The sequence below is a fragment of the Larus michahellis genome, chromosome 2 (assembly GCF_964199755.1).
Source record: "Larus michahellis chromosome 2, bLarMic1.1, whole genome shotgun sequence".
Lineage (NCBI taxonomy): Eukaryota > Metazoa > Chordata > Aves > Charadriiformes > Laridae > Larus > Larus michahellis.
Window position 1 is genome coordinate 10,699,405 of NC_133897.1, and position 19,579 is coordinate 10,718,983.

The 19,579-nt window shown below is 38.8% G+C and overlaps 1 protein-coding gene across 1 annotated transcript in view; it reads left to right on the forward strand.

Annotated features, from left to right (window-relative positions):
* Nucleotides 1–11,798, forward strand: part of UBE3C (ubiquitin protein ligase E3C) — a 79,525-nt gene extending 67,727 nt beyond the window's left edge. Inside the window, exons 20-23 of the mRNA XM_074574136.1 lie at nt 3,272–3,460; nt 3,558–3,624; nt 4,501–4,631; nt 10,115–11,798. Coding sequence (XP_074430237.1) covers nt 3,272–3,460; nt 3,558–3,624; nt 4,501–4,631; nt 10,115–10,285 — 558 coding nt within the window. The 3' untranslated portion in view covers nt 10,286–11,798. The remainder of the gene's footprint in view (nt 1–3,271; nt 3,461–3,557; nt 3,625–4,500; nt 4,632–10,114) is intronic.
* The last annotated feature ends 7,781 nt before the right edge of the window (nt 11,799–19,579 follow it).

Below are 19,579 nucleotides of genomic sequence, written 5' to 3' on the forward strand. Positions count from 1 at the left end.
TTAGTTCCTCTGTTTCAGACTGTGATGATACTTTCACAAAACGGTGGTAGAATTAATCTCACATTGACAAACCCTGAAAATGGGTAATTAGATCACTGGAATGAATGCTGTAGGCTTACTTGTGGCAATGCAGGGTTGGGGGGAAGCAGGGGAGTGATGGAAGTGTTGCTGGATCAGAAATCAAGCTTTGCTACTTAAAACTATAAAAATAAAAACAAAAATAGGGTTTTTTTAGAAAGTATTTTTTCCTGTTTTCTGAAAATAGTGGTCAGAAAGAGTACAACAGTTTTTTGGTTTTTTTTTCTCTGATTTGCAGGAAAAACATTATAGGGAGAGAGAGTAACTTTCATTATACAATGAATACAGCTTTTCCAGCATCCTTAGACCATTGTGGAGAGCAAACATAAGCATAAATTAATCTGTATTGTGATCTCTATTTGCTGACCTGCAGGGAAGGGTAGACATTTTACTTCACCTAGTGCTGGGATGAATCTTAAAACACAGCAGTTTTCTAGAACACTCAGCCAGTAGTTCTCTTTTGCTATTTTAGGGAGGAAGTCAGTTCAAGCATCTTTTTGTGTAAATAGAAATTATTGTATGCAAATGGTATAATAACTATTGGTTGGTTTATTGTTGGTGTCTGTATTCTTGAGAGAAGCTCAATGAGTTGGGTGATACAAATACGCTTTAATATGGCCAAATTCAATGTGTCCATACTTCAAAGAGAGGAATTGTATTTAGTGCAGTACTGCCAAAAGAACAGATAATTATGCAGTTCTGCAAAACAAATATAGAAGATTTGTAAGAGGGCAGATAGCGAAGAATTACTAGTGTTGAGGTCTCAGCAATGATCTGTTCATATGGAACATCATTGGTAGCTCAGGTCCTATAACACTTAAGAGGACAGGAATTAAAGTAAGAAGTAAGCGAAAGATTTCTGATCTTGTTAGGCTTTGTAAAATGGTATTTTATAGGAGGAAATTAAAGGAACTTGACATATTTTAGTTCCATGAAAAAGTCTCGGAGAAGATTAATGAAGTTGCTGCTTGTAAGTAATACATCATGGATATAATTGAGGAGGAAAGTAAAGAGCTGGTTAAATTATAGGGCAATGTTGAAATAAGAACAATGGGTATGAACAAACTTTATCCATTGGACTCGAAGTGGAAATTAGAATTTTTCTAATCATTATATGAATCCAGTTATTGACTAACTTCTCAGTGACAACAGTAAAACCACTCCAGTGGTTGAAGCACAGTACATTTCTAGAGTGCGTTGTTGGCTGCAGTAGCAGGAGAAGGCTCAGTAGCACAGTGGTCCCTTCTCATCCGATATTTACACCGTGGTATGGAACATATCCTATACTTCTACTACTACTCCTTGTGGACTTTACCAGGAAAATATCCTTACCCTTAGGCCAGCCAGTGGCACCAGGTACTGGCCTGTACCCCCTCTACTGGCCGGCTGCATGGCATCCAAGGCTCCGGAAGGGAGCCTCTCTCCCCAGAAGAAGCTATCCTGCCTCTTGGGTCCACAGTTCTTGTTGAAGGGGACTCGCTCAGAAGGGAGCAAGCTCATGTGTGCAGGGAGTGAAAGAGTCAGCTAAACCGATACCTTTATTTTACTTAATTCTTCAGGGAGTAGGACTTAAACATAGTCACTACTACCTACACTCAGAGATGGTGGGGTATTGATGAGGTTTTTTACTGTAGGTGTAACAAAATCAAGAAGCTTGCAGCTGAAGTATTAAAGTGGGAAGACAGACACATTTTTAACACCTATTGTAATTCAGGTTGTTCTAGCTTATCAAGGAAAGTGGTAAATACTCCATCACATGGAGGCTTTACACCAGGATTGCCTGTCTCTCTAAAAAATGTGCTCTAACTCATCTGTGGATTTATTGAGTTAAATACAGGAATCTCTAGACAGAATCCTCTGGCCCGTGTTATTTGGGAGGTCAGATTCACAGATCTTAATGTTCTCTTTTCGCCTTAAAAACCTATGAATCAAGTAAAAATCTGAATGTTCAAAAGCACTGCAATTTTTTAATCTTACCACTTTGCATTTTGCTTAGTGCTGGAACAGCTGACGTTATTAGGTAGCATGTTACCAAAGAAGCTGTTCATGTGTTTAATTCTTTGTGCTCTAAAGATGTGATCATTACCACAAACTGAAATGCGTAGTTATTTAACAAAAAAAATATAATTAAAAAATTGCCGACTCCAAAGTGTAGAAAAACAGACTTTTTTCTGAAGGCTTCAGAAGGCGACAGTATCTTGGCTTTTCAGGTTTTTTTTATTCTCCTCTTGGTACTCAAATAATCCCTTCAGATTTGGCTGCTACGCAACAAAATTATAATTTTGTAGTAAAAAGTAGAATATGTCAAGGTCAGTAGTGTTTTAGTAACAACTACCATCGATCCTCGCTTATATCTTAATGCGATTACAGTATCTTTGTTTTGTTTTGCTTTTTTTCATTAAAAATTCTTCCATGCCAAGGTGTCTTGATGTACTTGAAGGACAAAAGCTTCTCAGTAGAAAAACAAGGCGTATGCTTGATATTTTTTGTTTGTTTGTTTTGTATTTTTATTGAAAGTACTGAACATGTATAATTTGGATTTTCCACCGTAGGAATTGTGAATGCTTATCATCCTGTAAATTAGGCTTGTATCAGAATCTTAGTTTTGACTCAGCAGACATTGCTTTTACTATAAGGTGATCCTGCAGAATTCACAATCGCCAAACAGTCAGAGCAGAGCCTGGCCAGTTGAGCACAGCTTTCCTAATCCAAGTGGAAGGAGAGCGCTGTGTGTGAAGTCCATGCTTATACAGGCTACTCTCTCTTCCAGGGCAGTTACCAGCATGTGAAGCGAGGGGGGAGCTTGCCTGAGGGGAGGATTTTCGTCTGACTTTGTGTGATTTGCAGTGGTAAATTTAGTATTAGCCACTTTCTCCTAGAAAAGAGCTCTGACTTTGCCAAATCTGCTTTCTGGCAATAAACCACGAGGCCATGCGATCAGCTGCATTAGCAGCTTGGAGGTGTAGGTCTAAGAACTGGATGACATAGAATGGGCTCTTACGAGTAAACAGCCCCCCCTACCTTTATAACTTGTTGTAGTCTTTTATCTTATTTTGAGGTGAATATTCTTGAGTATATTCTAGTAAACTTCAAATATATGCATCTCTTACTAGAATGTTTTGCATTTCAATTTTATGGTTACAGCACACAGAATTAAAGTTTACCAAGATGATGAGAATTATTCTGTTTATAGGTGGTTGAGCTGAAGCCCGGTGGAAAAGACATTCCTGTTACCAGCGCTAACCGAATCGCGTACATCCATCTGGTGGCAGACTACAGGTTAAACAAGCAAATTCGGCAGCATTGCCTTGCTTTCCGTCAGGGACTGGCCAATGTTGTGAATCTTGAATGGCTTCGAATGTTTGATCAACAGGAAATACAGGTAATTCTGCCTAAAACTGCAGAAAACAATTGCTTTAAACAGAAATAAATGCTAATTTTTGCCTGTAATATAATTGTCTAACTTCCTTCACTATTAGGTTTTGATTTCTGGTGCCCAGGTTCCTATTAGTTTGGATGACCTTAAATCTTTCACAAACTATTCAGGTTAGTATGTTTTACTTAAATAAAAAATGTATTATGACTGACTCGGGAATAAATAAACTTGCTTGTTATCCCAGCTTTTAAATAAAAGTTGTCAGGTCGTTCGTGTTAACTTTGGCCAAAATCTCTAGAGACTGGAATTTCAGAAGATTGGGTAAAATTACAACCTAATTCTATAAATGCTGGGAGATACAGGTATGCAGTTTATTTTATTTGTACACTTAAATGCAAGTTTATAGCCAGATAATTAGAGAACATGTAATTCTCTTTCTAAATGGATGTTAGTTGATGTTGTGTCTGGTTGCCCTGAAAGTAAGTCTGCAAATGACTTTGGGATGGTTGTTCCTACCACTGCATTCAGATACTTACCATTTCTCAGCCAGCCTGAAGAGAGCTCATATTTCTTTTCCTTGTGAGAAATGCAAGGTATCTTCATTTTTCCCTGCATTTATCATGAATGTGATCAAAAAGTAGCTACTATATAATCAGTTCACATCTGAGCTTACCTCAAGGTAAGTCGATTAATTAAAAAACCATCCTGAGTCTTGCAGGTTTTGCAAACTCTTGGAGTAAAAGGCAGTAATCCAAAGTTACTATGTAAGTGCTAAACTAAATAAAGTTAATTTCAAGTAAAGAAATAGGATTCAGTGAAGAAAACTGTAGTTAAGAAGCTGAGGGAGACAGTAGCTGTAGGTAAGCAATGAATGAGAAACTCAGAAGGCAGTGATCAAAGAGATCTGTAGATACTGGAAGTCAGCAGTGTAAGCCTGCTGGTTTTAATATTTTCCCCAAGCTTTTCAAGATTGATACTTGTTTTCTGAATAATTTATTTCTTACATAAAACTATTCTACCTATGAATCATTTAAATCTCATTGTAGGTGGCTACACAGCAGACCATCCTGTCATTAAAATATTCTGGAGAGTTGTAGAAAGCTTCACTGATGAAGAGAAACGCAAACTACTGAAGTTTGTAACAAGCTGCTCTCGACCGCCTCTTCTGGGCTTTAAGGTACACGTCAAGTTTCTGTGAATACTACAGATTATGATACAAGCTTTTCTTGTCTACAGCCGTTTACAATTTGAGAAGAATATTCCTCTGTGACTACAGGAACAGCTTCAATGTTTGCACTTGCATGTATTACGAGTATAGTTGTAAAATATTTCATGAAATGTTGTTCTGCTGTTTTCTATTTTAACTGCAAAATTTGATAAGCCTAAAACCACATCAGTTAGAGCGATTACTCTCGTCGTGGAAGATCCTTGCTACTGTTCCACGTTGCTGTACAGGAGCAGTGTTGCTACCAGTTTCAAGGAACAGGTTGAGTTAAGAATGATGTCTTTTAAAACAGGCAAAAGAGGATTTAGGATATAAAAGCAGCTATTAAATTTAAACCTCTTAAATCAACCATTTGAAGTGGGAGATGTGTTGTTTCCTTCTAATTACCATTTATCTGCTTATAGGGTCACAGCTCATTAACTTTTGCATCTAAATATTTAGCTGCTATCTTTAGATTGCTGTTTACAGTAAAGCTTAAGTATGAAGAAAACTTCAGTGTACTGCTTATAAAATTTAAGAGAGGGTGAGGCAAGTTGAAGACATTTTGAAATTAAATTCTGGGGATGTTCTACCCATGAGTTTCAGTTGGGCTGCAAAATTCTGTCTAAGAACTGGCCATGGTCTTAATTTCCCCTAAAACGTAGGAACATTCAGTGCTTCTCTGTAAGAAAATAAAAGAATAAATTGCTCCATAGCAACACCATCACCTTCAGTACAGTGGTCAACAGTGTGTTTAATATTGTAAACAGGATGTGCTATTTAGTAAAATTAACACAAAGGTGGGTTTATGTGGAACATAAATACAGGCATTGCATCATCCAGTTGCTTACAAGTAAGAAAAAAATTTGTTACTAAACAAAATTTGGGTACCTGTGCTTAGTAAATTTTCATGCTATAAGGTAATGTGATACAATATTTAATTAGTAGTGGATAGTAACTAATTTCCTACATTTATTACATAAAATAGGTAGATGAACCCATAAGAAATGAATGCAGGCATTGTGTGAGTCCTGAAGGTTTATTAGCTGTTTTGTAAAAGAAATGGTTTTCAATGAACATTTTGTCATTATAGAAGTCCTTCAGGGACAGATACTAACATTTTATATAGGAACAAGGAATTCAGATATACCTAATAGGCTGGAGACGGAAACAACATATTTGGAATTTTGCACAATTTTTTCTTGAATCATACTGTGAAAGTTCATTCTGGTGGGGTTTTTTTGGTTTTGGTTTTTTTGGGGGGGGGGCGGACAGGGGGAGCGTGTTTAATTGGCATTTAAAAAATTACTTGGAAGGCAAATTCTTAGAAGAATTTCTTCTCGGCTATAGGAATTGGGCCCTTTCCTGTAACGTGTCCTGCAGGTGACACACGATAAAGATGTCAGAAGTAAAAAATGAAACAACCCCCCACCTTCCTCTTGCACACACACAACTTAGATGTTTGTACTACTCACCACTGTTTTTCTTCTTCAAACTTTTGATGATCTATTTTTCTCATAAAAACAGTTTTCCTCTGGAAAACAGGCAAGACGACACTCTGATACTGAAATCACAGCGGTCTCCTTCGCACACCTTTGCCACTTGAATGATTTAAAACATATAAAAGCATATGTGGGCTGTCATACACTAGTATGTAGATCAGTTGTTACAGGTGAGGAAAGAATACTCCTGGTGGCTTAAACAGCTCTTCTTTTTAGGCTGCAGAGTGATTTTGAAGTGGAAAAGTCATTTCTAGTGCCACATTCTGCAGGGGAGCGTGGCCCTTTTCCCTCGACTTCCATCCATCCCCTTATGCTGCAACTTCAAGCTCTCTTCCCTCGTCTATCCTTTTGTTTATTTTCCTGTTTCTTCCTAGGCTGATAGGGGTGTGCAGCGCTGCTGTTGCAGCGTGTCGTTATTTAAACCTCCCTTTGGTGCAGTTGCTCTGTAAACCTCATGCAGTCTTATGCTCCAGCTGCTGTAGCAAGTGCTGCGTGGTTGCTGGTAGCACGTGGATGGGCACCGTATCCTCCACCTTCAATATCTGCAGTCTGTAGCTCAGCTACACTCCTTTTATAGGCACCTAAGAGAGGAATGAGCACTTTCAGTTGGTAATTTGACTGTTCTATGTGTCTGCTTCGGGATGAAATGAATCGTGTCTTAGATCCCACAACACATACTAGCTAGGTCCCCTTGAACAGTATAGAGAGCCTGGGGTGACGAGATGTGGATATGGAGACAGCGGAGATGGCTGGTTAATCACATGAATCCTATCTAGGGTATTCGTTGATTAGTTTATGCGATTGGTTATTTAAAAGCCTGCAAGCATTGCTCTTAAACTCTCCAAGTCTGTGTGAATATCACTGTACAGTACTCTGGCAACAAACAGGATTTTATAGGACAGTGGGAAGAACAATTAGGAAGCTGTGGGATGATACCAAGAGAGAACAGCACACATCAGTCATGTCATGAGGGGAGAACTGGGAAACAATTGTGTGGAAACAAAGTAAAGAGGAGTCTCCATTTGTTGTCATCCTTTTTAATTACAAGGGGAGAGCAGGAAATGTAGATGTAGCTACCCAGCTTTGAGGTTGCCAGCCTGACATTTGAAGAGATGGAGGAAGTGAATCAAAAGTCTAAAAATATTAAGGCTGACAGTGACACATTAGCAACAGGATGTAGCGAAGCTGAATGTGGACAGTTGAAGTTTGTGTGGGTATTTGGGAGATAGGCCTCAACCTGACTTTAATGTACTTGGCTAGGAAAAAATGCAAGTAAAATAGTCATCAAATTTTCAGCATGACAGCAATAAGTTAATAGATTAATTCACTGTACAACGGACTTGCAAGGTCAGCCACATGCAGCAGTCTCGGCAACGGAAAGCAGAGTGGAAAGGCCTCACTGCTGCTTTGCTGGGCAGCGCTGGGCGGGAGTTAGGTCAGTACTGGCATGGTGCTTGCAGAAGCGTCTTGTTAACACAGATTTACCAACAAAGCAGGGGGTTGCCGTGAAATGTTTGCCAGAAAAGGAAGCGGGTAACTGGTATTGTCATCAGCAGTCACATCTTGGTAGCCTGTGACAGTGTGTGGTTTAGAGCTTTGAAAATGAAGAGTGCAAAGCCCCAGGAGCGCTGAGTATTACCAGCCAAATAACTGTCTGAATATATCGATGTTGATGGTAGACATTAATACAAGCAATCTTCAGAATTTGTTTACAGTTTTAGTATGGGTGCTGTATTTTCCTGAGAGGAACACAATTTCTGGTTCTCACTCTGAAATCTTCTGTATGCTCTCTATTGTGGAACCTTCAGGTTTTCTAAAAGTTAGCGCATCTTAATTTAAGATAAGGAAATGTCTCGACATTCATAGCTTATGGAGAGCACAGTCTAGCTTTGCATCATTTCAAAATTTTAAACTCTTACTGCCAGATTCAGACTTAGAATAACATTTACTAAAGCTAATTAAAGTTTAATAAGTTTAATAAATGTGATTGTTACGGACAGAAAAAAAAATCATTAAAGCATGGTTGAAAATTGTTAAGTTCCAATCAGGTCACATAATAAATGGATGATACTTTTCACTTCCAAACTATTGCAGTTTCCCGCTGCACAGTATTTAATTATGCAACAAATGGTGCCCTTGGCTTGACATTTCAATTTAGAACTTCATTTTTCCATTTTTAAAGCTAAAGTAGGGGAATTCAATTAGCATTTTGAAAGGAACACTAAAAATGCAGCATTTTAGCCATGAAATACTTTTTAAGGCCTCCATTTGAACAATAATTTAGCTTAGAATCTAATTGACCTTCTGCCTTTGGAGCTGGGATTTTTTTTCCCAGTTTCTAAAATCAGAGCTCTTTTATCTCAGGCGAGCGTTTGATAAAATGAATGAATACTTTCCTGCCAGCAAAAGCAGTGCTTTAGAGGTAACAAATAAATATCTTTTTCACTATTTTTAACTTTAAAAAAAAAAATCAGATTTTACTAAAACAATTAAGTACTACATACAAAATGTGTTAAAAATCTGTTCCTCAGATCAGTAGTTATCACATCAGAAGAATAATCAGGGTTTGACAAATTTATATCATTACAGAGTCGCTATGCACAACTCGTGTCTTGCGTATGTATCATCCCAGTAACAGCTGAGTGACTTTATAATCACTCAGTAAATAAACACTGAATATAATTGCTTTAAATAAAGTTAGGTCTTTATGTGGAGAATATAAAGTACCTCTTGATTCAGAGTTCTGGAACACGGTAGTGTAAATACTTGCTTAATCTCAGACGTGAACAGATCCACTGAAGTCATTAGTACCGTTTGTCTCGAAGTTCATAAATTGTAGGCTTGCAGAAAGATTAGTTTAGACAAAAATCCCTTTAGGGCAAGAAATGCCTTTAGTGTTTTATCAGGCAATTGATTTTAACAGAGAAATGATCATTGTATATTGTGGTGAGTAGAAGGGAAATGATGGCTTGATACTTAGCCTCTTGAAGAATTTCTTTTATATGTTGGGGTATGCTAACAAACTAAAGCTCTAGAAGGAAAACGCTGAAAGGGTGTGTTTGATCATGGTTTCTTCATTTGTTTGGGGGTTTGGGTTTTTTTGGCTGTCACAAAGAAATTGATGTAGTACTATAATTTGTATTGGATCTGGTCATTCATCTTTTTTTTACATAGAGCATTGCTTTGACAACTAGAGAATCTGTACATAAAATTGGCATAGCACATCACTTCATTAGCTAGAGCAAAATTATCTCTGCTGGGATTTTTTGTGTATGCAGAAACAATGTCTTCCCTGCCGGGAAAGAAAAAAACCAGAAAGTATAATTCTCAGAAGAGGCCATGTCATTATACAATGACAAACATTATGTCATTCAAACACGACAAAACATCCTTTTCCATCCGCCTCTGTTACTGCTAGTGGGCTGTAGTCCCCTGTGTTCAGCGTGTTTCACTGTCAGAGAACTGCAGTGTAGCAGGAGCCCAGCCTTTTCCTGTTCCTACAGAATGAAGAGCATCCACGGGCATTTGGGAGGCTTTGTAAGAGGAGTCCGAAGTTGTGAATCCCAGGTTGTTTCTCCCAAATACAACAAAAAAATTGTTGCACGCTTCTGTACTACTTTTTCCATTTCGCGTTTCACTGTTTCTGTAGCATCCATAGACTTGCAGAATAGAGTGTATAAACAATGGCAAATTATTATTTTTCATTAGAACCAGATAAATTGCTTTGTGTTTTGCAGATTAATGGATCTTGATGGGGACAAGGTAGAGGAAGGCACTACACAGTTCAAGAGTGCTTTTGGGGCCATCAGGAACAAAAGAAAATGACATTTGAATATGTTATTGTGACAGATTTTAATCTAATGATTTATTTCTAGAAATTCGTGCCAGCTGTTACAGGGTAGGTTTTGGCTTGTATGTGTTTTTTGATATGCGTTTCCCTGTTGCATTTTTCAGGAGTTGTATCCTGCATTTTGCATTCACAATGGAGGATCTGATTTAGACAGGCTACCTACTGCCAGTACCTGCATGAACTTGCTGAAGCTTCCTGAGTTTTATGACGAAAATCTTATGCGAAGCAAGCTTCTTTATGCCATTGAATGTGCTGCTGGATTTGAACTCAGCTGAGTCGAACTGACGCTTATTTGGATGATGTGCAGAGGAACTAACCAGTGCCTACTCTATAAGCAGCACCCACACCCAAGCAGTTTTAAGGGAATTGTGTCTAGATTTCTGCAGTTCTTGTGTCTTATCAAATGTCCTCCAATAGGTTTCATTTTTAAACACGATTTCTTAGTTAGCTTTCATTAATTAATATTACATTGACACTGCTTTATGATTCAAAACAATGAATGCCGTGTGCAGTGTGGCTGTTTTCTGTGTTTATGCGAAGAAAGAGGACATTTAAAGAACAGTGACATCTCAGTGAAATGAACCAAAGATGAAGCTTTGGCTTTGTGCTGTTCAAACATAAATAATTTCACAAACTGGCAATAAAGTTGTGTACCATGCAGCACATTGGGATGAGACGGGGCTAACATCCTGTAATTAATCTCTTAGATGGAAGTGAAGCAGATGTTTGCAGATATCCCAGAACTGGGAGGATGAAAATGCTCATTACCGATAACCTAACATCTTTACTTACGTTGTAGAATTGTTTACAAATCATAGTTTTGCAGAACTGATTTTGTTTTATACTACCTTCCCTCAAGATGGTAGGCACTGAGATAAAACATTTATAGTATTCCATTTGTGCTTTCTGAAATACCTTGGAGAAATTGGATTCGCATTATTTTAAGTTCAACCTTCGGCTGCGTCATTATCACTTGAACACTGTCATAAATGGATGTGACTATCCATGTTTCCTCTGTTCTGTTTCTGTCTTTTCTGCCTGTACAGATTTTTTTTTTTTTTCAATGTATCAGACTCCTATTGCATAAGCAGTACATACAGAAGTCATCACTTTGGAAAAATATACATGTAACAACTATTAAAATTATTTGAACCAAAGTTATCAGGCTTTATCTTTTATATTTGAAGCCTGTGGTGTTCACATTCCTCTTCCCTATCATTTCTTTTCATCTTAAATACCACATCTGTGCCGTAGACACTAGTCAAATTCATTATTTTTTGTGATTAAACAGCTTCTATATCCATCTGCCTGCAGTATTTCTGCTAAGAAAAGTAGGTGGGGATATGCTGCTTAATATAATTCGATAGATGGGGAAAAAATTGCTTTCATATGGAAGGAACTGATCCTCTCGTAGTAGGCACATCGTTGGGTATTCGTATGCAAACTGCAGTCAATTTAAAAGAGGAACTGTGGTTCAAACTGTTAAGGTTCGTAAGTGCATCCCTCTGAACTTTAGTTTTATATTTTAAATCATCAAAATTTACAATCAAATTTGTATTCATCTCTTATGCAAAAAACTATTTTGCTGTTACTGGAAACTGTTGGATCTCATATTTAATACGCAGTAACCAGCAATATCCTTTTAAAGGTAGGGAAGCTGAGTGATTTTGAGATGTTTACTAGTAACCGTATAAAAATGTATAATTTCTTAATTTGGGTAATAAATGAAGTGTTAAAATACTATTTGTAGTCTTGATGTACAGAAATAAAATGATTGGTTTTCTTTTTGGTTTTGCTTTAGGCTTTTTATTTATGTTAAATGTTACATACCCAACCTATTCTTTATCCCCAAATTCTTTTCTTGTATATTTTTCTACATAAATTATGGAACTTGTAAAGAAGCTGAAAAAGAGATCAGTAATAGTGGAACTGCCTCCTCCTAATTGCAAACCTGAACACTTCTTTTAGATAGCATTATTTATTTTAGAACCTAATGCTTTAAATATTTCGAAATTATTTTTCAACTCCATTATTTTGCTATATTGGGTAGTGTTGTATCCGTATTTTGTAAAATTAAATTTAAATTTTCTATTGAATATTCGTATTTGGAAGACGGTGTTGGAGTCATGCCAACTAACTGTGACCGGTAAAGTACGCTTTCTGCTTTCGCAAAAGGAGACAGAGCTCAGTATTCCTGCCCGCCGCCGGGAACGCAAGTTCAGCAGAGAGGGGTAGGCTGGGGGGAAGCGCGAGTTGCAGAGAGGTGTAGTCACGTAGTTGCAAGAATCACGCAGCTGCAGGAAACTTCGGAAGAGAACTTGAGTTTGCTGAAAATACTCTGACTCTTATTTCTTCAGTATGTAGTACTCGGTGATCTCGTTTTGTGTATTCTGTACATTAAGTATGAAATGCTGCCGTACTGGAGCCAGTGGGGCTGCAGCCTAGATTTCACTCTGCGGGCGGTCAGTTGAAAATCTGCGCTGCAGCAGCTTTACGCCACCTCCAGTACCCAGACTGCAAGAAGAAGAGGGCAGGGCTTTCCTTTGGCAACCAGTGCTTTTAATTCTGACTGTCGGCTGTTTCCTTGCTGTAGGGATGAAGCACGAGTCCCTGCTTTTCAGTGATCTATTGCTGGATATTTTAAGGAGCAGGCGATAAAGGTATGACAAATAATATTGGTATAGTTAGTCATGTCCTGAGGAGCTAAGTGGTCTAAATGATCTCTCATAGCTCTTGTGTAGCAGGAATTGTTTATATATGAAAATGGATTTTCTGTTTTTTAAAAGCAGAGCAAACTCTCTCCCAGTTGTGATGCTCCCGGAGTTTCGGTAGGCAGAGCCAGGCAGCACTCTGCGTGCAAGTAACCTGAAATATTATTGTAGATTTTGATCATCAGAATTGTGGCACTAATAATTATGGGTTTGGAGTCTTTCTGTGCAAGACAACCCTTCCTTAAAGTCAGTTTCTGTACTTCAGTGTTTTATCCTGCTAATTCAGTATACTTACTTGCTTTTTGAAAAATGCCAGCATTTTCTGTTTGTTTTTTGTTTTCAAATACTTTTCTTTACAATTTTGTAACATCTTTTAAAAGCATTTTTGTCAAGGTTTATCTTGATGATGGAAGAGGTCACAAATTCTTCATCTCTCCAAAGTTAAATGGCATAAAAGCAGAATAAAAAAAATAAAATTAGCACTTGGTCTGTTTATCTCAGTGACAATTTTCCCGGCTGTGGGTTTAGTCCTACTAGCTGGATGAAAAAACAAACAACAACAAACCAAACCAGAAATGACTGTCTGCCTTCCTTAATCTCAGTTGTCTTCCATCATGGCCCGGAAAGCCAGACTTGCATAAATTTCACAAAACTCGTATATTTTAGGGAGAATTTATGTCTACAAGAGAGGAAAGATTTGGCTCCAAGTTGCATGCGTAAATACTGAGCCGACAGAACTTTGATTTGAACAAAAAGGATATCTCAAGTTATTTTTGTGTGGGGTGCTCCATAATTAAAAAAAAAAGAGCTTCCTGATGCTATTAGTAGCAGTGTGGACGGGGTTTTTTGGCATCACTTGAGTAATCTTGCACAAACATCCTAATTTGATCTATAAAGGGGTTTGGAATTCAAAGAAAACACTCGAAGGAGCGCAGTGAGCTCATGCTAAATTTCAGTTTAACCCAAAAGCTATTTGCTAAATGCCAGTGAGACAGCACATGCTCTTTTCACCACTGAAACAAACTTTTCAGCACAGAAACAAAAAGGAAAAAAACAAGAGAGCTGCTGTTCTTGGAATGTTTTGTTGGAGCTGTAATTTTATTTGTATTTATATGCAAAAACTTTAAAACATTTGCTCATATACATGAATCTGTGTTAATAATGGTTTGTGATGTAAATGCTTGTTACTATTTTTTTTTTCATGATGCTTTGCCTGTCAGTGAAGGAGAGAAGAAATGGTCTGTAAAACTGATCAGGATATCTATATTTTTATTGACTTCTGCTTTTGTGAATAAAATAATTTGAGTTTTCTTGAAACTTTGCAGAAACAATCTCTTCTTTCATTTTTTGCGGTAAATTTGACATTCTCCCGCTAAAGATTGATGGTGCTGAATAGGTTCTAAAAGGGAAGCTAATACTAACTGTTCGTTGGTGTCAAAGTTACCACTGCTCCTGGCTGATTTGTAACTTCAGTTTCCAAGCTCTGAAGTTCCCGCTCCGTCAGTCAAACTGCAGCTCAAAGCTTTAGCTTTGTTTCGGTGTGTCTTTCAAACAACGTAGCTGAGATCACTGATGCGCTTTGAAAAACTTCCACAGATTCCCTCCTTGGATAAAAATACGGGAAGTTATAATTCATACTGCAGAATGCCGCTCTGTCAGCAAACACGTATAAACACGTCTCTCAGCTTCTTGAATTCTAGCACATATGCAGGCCGCTGAAGGTGTATTTGTCAAAGGAGATAAAAAATAAATTACAATTATCTGCTTCCCTTTGCTTTTCTATTATTTTCACTGGTAAATACACTTTTGGTTCCATGATAGCATTTATAAAGTTAGTATTGTGCCTGTTTATTTTGGGATACTTCCAAATATATATGCTTCAGGTTATCTGCCAGTAAAAATGTAAACAGAAAATTGAAGAAAACTCCTCTTGTAGGAGGGTAATTCATAGCACGAATAGAACACAAACGCCCAGATGTTTGGCCTGTGTTTCAATATGTATCTGGCAGTCTGGAAAGCTCACAAAATTTCTGATGTGTGTAGAGAGACAATGCAAGGCAAAAAGTGATGATGAAGTTGCACCATTTTAATCCATTTCAAAGAAAACAAAATAGTTGAGGTCAGCAGGAATGGCTGGAGATCACTTGGTCCAACCCTCAGCTCAAATCAGGGTCACTCAGAACCTCGTCCCGTGGAGTTTCGAATGTCTCTGTGGATGGAGACTTCACCACCTCTCTGGGCAACTTGTTCCAGTGTTCAATCACTTTTACAATAAAATATTATTAATAAGGTTTCAACACAATTTCTCATATTCCAGTTTGTGCCCGTTGCCTCTTGTCCTGTAACTGGGCAGTACAAAGAAGAATCTGAGCCTTCTCCAGGCTGATCCCAGATCTCAGCCTCTCCTCGCATGACCGCTGCTCCAAAACCTTAATCGTATTTGTGACCCTGCACTGGACTCTCCAGCACGTCCATCTCTCTCATACTGGGGAGCCCAGAACTGGACCCAGCACTCCAGATGTGCCCCGCCAGTGCTGTACAAAGAAGGACCATCTCCCTCAGCCTGCTGGCAGTGCTCTTCCTCATGATGGCCAGGGTGCTGTTGGCCACCTTTGCTGCACGGGCACTTTTCTGGCTCATCTTCAACTCGCCCACCAAGAAACCCCAAGTCCTTCTCTGCTGAGCTGCTTTCAGCCAACTGGCCTCCAGCCTGCAACTGCTGCACGGGTTTACTCCTGGCTGGGTAGAGAACTCTGGACAGAATGAGCTGAGTACTCAAGTCTTGAGTCATATTTCTTAGTTTCATGACTTTCTTCTTTACTGGGCTGTTTGCTGTAGATGATGTTTGACTTCTCATTTTTGCTATCTTGAGACAGTACTTTTTTGAAAACGAAGTTCCTGGCTCAGCTTTACTCCATCCCACTGTCAGTGTCAGTGATTCATTCACAAGGGCTATACATCTTAGAAAAGCTGCGAGTTTTGAGGTATATGGAAATTCATTCCAAGAATAAGGCTGTCATGTCTTTGGAATAAAGAACAAAAGTCGAGAATTTCCCTAAGAAACAACAGAAGACATTCAGCTGCATTCTCTGTAGACAGGGCTTTGTTGTCCCCACGTAGGTGGCTGGGCAAGACCCAAGTAAACAACTCACAGCACCAACAACTGTTCTTACAGATTTTCCCCCACATTTAGCTACTTATAATACGTATCAAGTGTGCTCTTGTTTCCTGTGCAGATTATAAATAGAAACTGCTGTCTACAATGAAGTTTAATGTCCCTTGTAAGCACCCCATGTAATGCAGGAAGTTTATTTTTATTATAGTAAATGAGTAGGGAAAAGATGGGAAACAAGATGTACAGGTATGTAAAGAAAAATCTACACAGCACAAAACCACCTAGCACTTAGAAGGGTGTCTAATTTTTGGTAAAAGTACATTTTGAAGTTATTCTGACAAAGCAAGCCGACTTGAGGATTTGCCGACTTCAAAATGAAGTTCTGTTTTCTCTTGGATGTTGCTTTGCACTGTCACACTACCTTTGACTCCTATCAGGTGTAAATTCCTACAGCATTCGTTTCTCTCTTACTTCTTCAGTGAACACAGTGGCATCTTCAAAGTACCTTTTGAGGAACGTTACGCGATTGGGGACCGAGTGTACTGCGCTACTTCTCTTCCTCGCCGCATGCCTGTAGATGTCTGTTAATAAACGGCACTTAACCAGGTAAAGGTTGGATTTAAGATTTTGTGGCTTTGCTTTTTCAACTTCCACTGCTGCTTTGTCTTTTCAAGGATTTTGCAAATCTGTTGTCAACCACAAAATAAGACTCAGTAAAAACTGAGGTCTCAATTATTTTCTCCACTTTTTATAGATGCTAAGCGTCGATACAAAAGCCATAGGACTAATGCTGAATGTTAAATCACCTCAATGCGTACTCACATCTTCCGAAGGCGCAATTTGTTGGACAGACTCCTGTAATTTGGCTGTCTTCTGCCGAGGCTGGGTAGCCCAGTGCTAGGTGCAAACCAGCAAAGCACGTTAGACAGGAGAAACACGGGAATTCTGACCGGCGCTCCAGGACCGCTTGTACATAAAGGCACACAGAGGTGTCCTACAGACTTGATCTCATGCCGTCAAGGGGTGAAGTTTTCTCACGTGTTGGTTAAATCATTGCTACATTTTATTGCCGGAATAGCTGCTCTCCAGCCTGGGACTAAGTTTACCTGTCCACAGCTCGGTAGAAAACATAGACTTTGCAGTGTTTGTTAATGTGTTTATAGGAACAGCTTGTTCAAATGTCCTACTATATTTAAGATCATTCTTTCCTGCATTCCCAGAGCAGCTGTTAGTTCATTCTGTGTAACATTTGACTGAAAAGCAGTTTTGCATTATTTCTATTTTATTCTCTGTTTATAGTTACACATAGCTCTTGATTTTTGAAGAAGGAAACAGGCATTCACCAGATGGTGTTATTCCAGATCATCTCGCTACTTCTGCTTACCCAAATGTTAGATCTAGGGAAAGCATCTCTCATCAGCTGCTATGTAGTTTTGCTGCATGTTGTCAAACACATCTTCTGAAGAAATTAGTTCCTGCTAGCCTTTGTATCTTTAATTAAGAATAATTCTTTTAATTACAGCTCTGCTAACTGTTTTTCCCCTCTGCGCTTTCAGGCAAACAGCAGCAGAGCTCAAAGTTCTGCGGAGATATTTTAGGTCTAATTGTCTATTAGATCTATATGGCTATTGATGAAAAATGACACAGAATTAACTAATATTTGGCACTATTTGGCACTGGCATATGGATAAGAAAGCATATCCCTGATCGAGTTAATGAACATAACTGCTGATCAAGCTGTCCTTGCAAAGAATTAGCACTTGCCGTAAGCTGTGAGATCTTCTGAGGGCCCCCAACAGCAGTTAGGTTGTTGCCTGCACACCCCAAATAATCAGTAGAATACATCTGATACTTCACGAGGAATTGCCAAACCCCCAGCAATGCTGAAATGCTTCAACCACTTCCAAAAGCATCCGCTCGGCTCGAGCTTTTGGTGACAGAGGAGTCCAGAAAAACTTGCAGCCTCTTGATTACCTGAGAAGCTTTGTACCGATGAAAACTGAGGTTGTGCTCGGCAGAAAAACCCTGGAGAATGCTAATGAAAATTGGTTATTTTGTGCTTTTAATGCTCCTACTTAGAGTTTTAAACATTAGGTGTATTGCCCATATTTCAAGTCTAATTGTTTCTGATAAGCTATCAGCAAAAAGTTAATGCTTATATTTAATTAAGTGGCACTTTCCAGAATTACTTTGCCAGTAGTACTATAATTAAATGATGTGAGAACAGTCTTTGATACATATGCTCATATTCTTTGCTAATACCAAAAATAGGATCTGTAAATCTGTAAATAGAAAAACTGGATGCATTAAGCAGCAGGCTAGAGCGGCAGGCCAGGAAGGCTGCAGCCATTACCACATCAAGGGGACTAATATTAATATCTCTCTAATGCAGCATTTTCAAGCATTTCTTGTGTTCTGATGGGCTTTTCATAATTGACCTCCATAAGTCATAAAAAATGGTTAAAAAAAAGAATCTGGGAACTATGTGAATTGCTAATACCTCCTGGAATGCTGCCACATTATTTCCATCATTAGGTTATAGCTACCCGTTAGGTCTGAATTCATCTCACTTAACTTCAGCCATCTGTAAGGTGGCTGTCGAGGCACTTCCGATGAAAGAGAGGCGACCCAGAGACGGAGCTCCAGAGGCTGCTTCTTTCTTTACTAAAATACATCTCCAAAGTGGGTGGAATAAATCATGCCCTGAAGGTGCCACCTCCTTCTCTCTCTCTTCATAGTCGGAGGCCTTAAACTAGATGCTTAACTTTCAGGCAGCTGAAGTTACCTGAAGTGAAACCAGACCTTTGCCTCCTGTTCCCAGGTGAGAGCTGACCATTCTTGAACAATGACGATCCTTCGATAACAGAGTTTATTCTGACTTGTGACTCAGCACTTGGAGACCAGCCCACGTCTGCCTGGATCTTTGACACCTGTGGCAGGTCTGTGAGCAGAGGCCTGCGTACGGCCAAGGACACAGTGAGCAGAGCACACAGAAACAGGAACGCAGATATCGATACGGATGGAACGAAGAGGAACTGCTTCAATATAAACATGGAACATGAAAACAGCTTTCGTGTGCTTATCTTGGTGGGAACTGAATAAGGTGACTGGGTTAGCGATCTGAAATATGTGTTTACTTGCCCAGCAGGTGCATGGAGAGTTTTAGAGGTCGGGTATAAAAGCTGAGGCTTGAGAAGCAATAAACGATTTCGTGCTCAACACAGCCAGAGTCTGTGCCTTCATACACCACAGACACCAGCTTTGACAGACCCACCAGCCTTTATCAGCTTCTGTTATTGGAATGTTGATCCTCTGCCAGCAACATCAGATCTAATGCTATTTAACGCAACATTCCAGGCTTTTGCTGCAAGCAGCTAGCCATAAAAACATGGGATGCTTTTACTTTGCACTTTTGCAAATTCCTTTGAAGAAGGTTTTTTGAATCTAAAAGCTTTTCTATTAGTCCTATAAGTAGATCTAATTAAATATGTTACCTCTTTCTACGAGTCCTGCCTCTAAAATCCTTCCCATGACATTACCTCTGATGAGAAGCAGGCGGTTTTGGCTCTTTACGTTATGCAGTTCCTCCTCCTTTTGTTTATTGGTGTTAACTTTTTACACAGAGACTGCAAAATCCTTCTGTTGCATAGAAAACTCTGGAATGGGCAGTTCTCATTTAGGGACTTTCAAACTATTGTAAGACACCTAAATATGATTAATGCTGAAGCTTAAAAATAATTCTG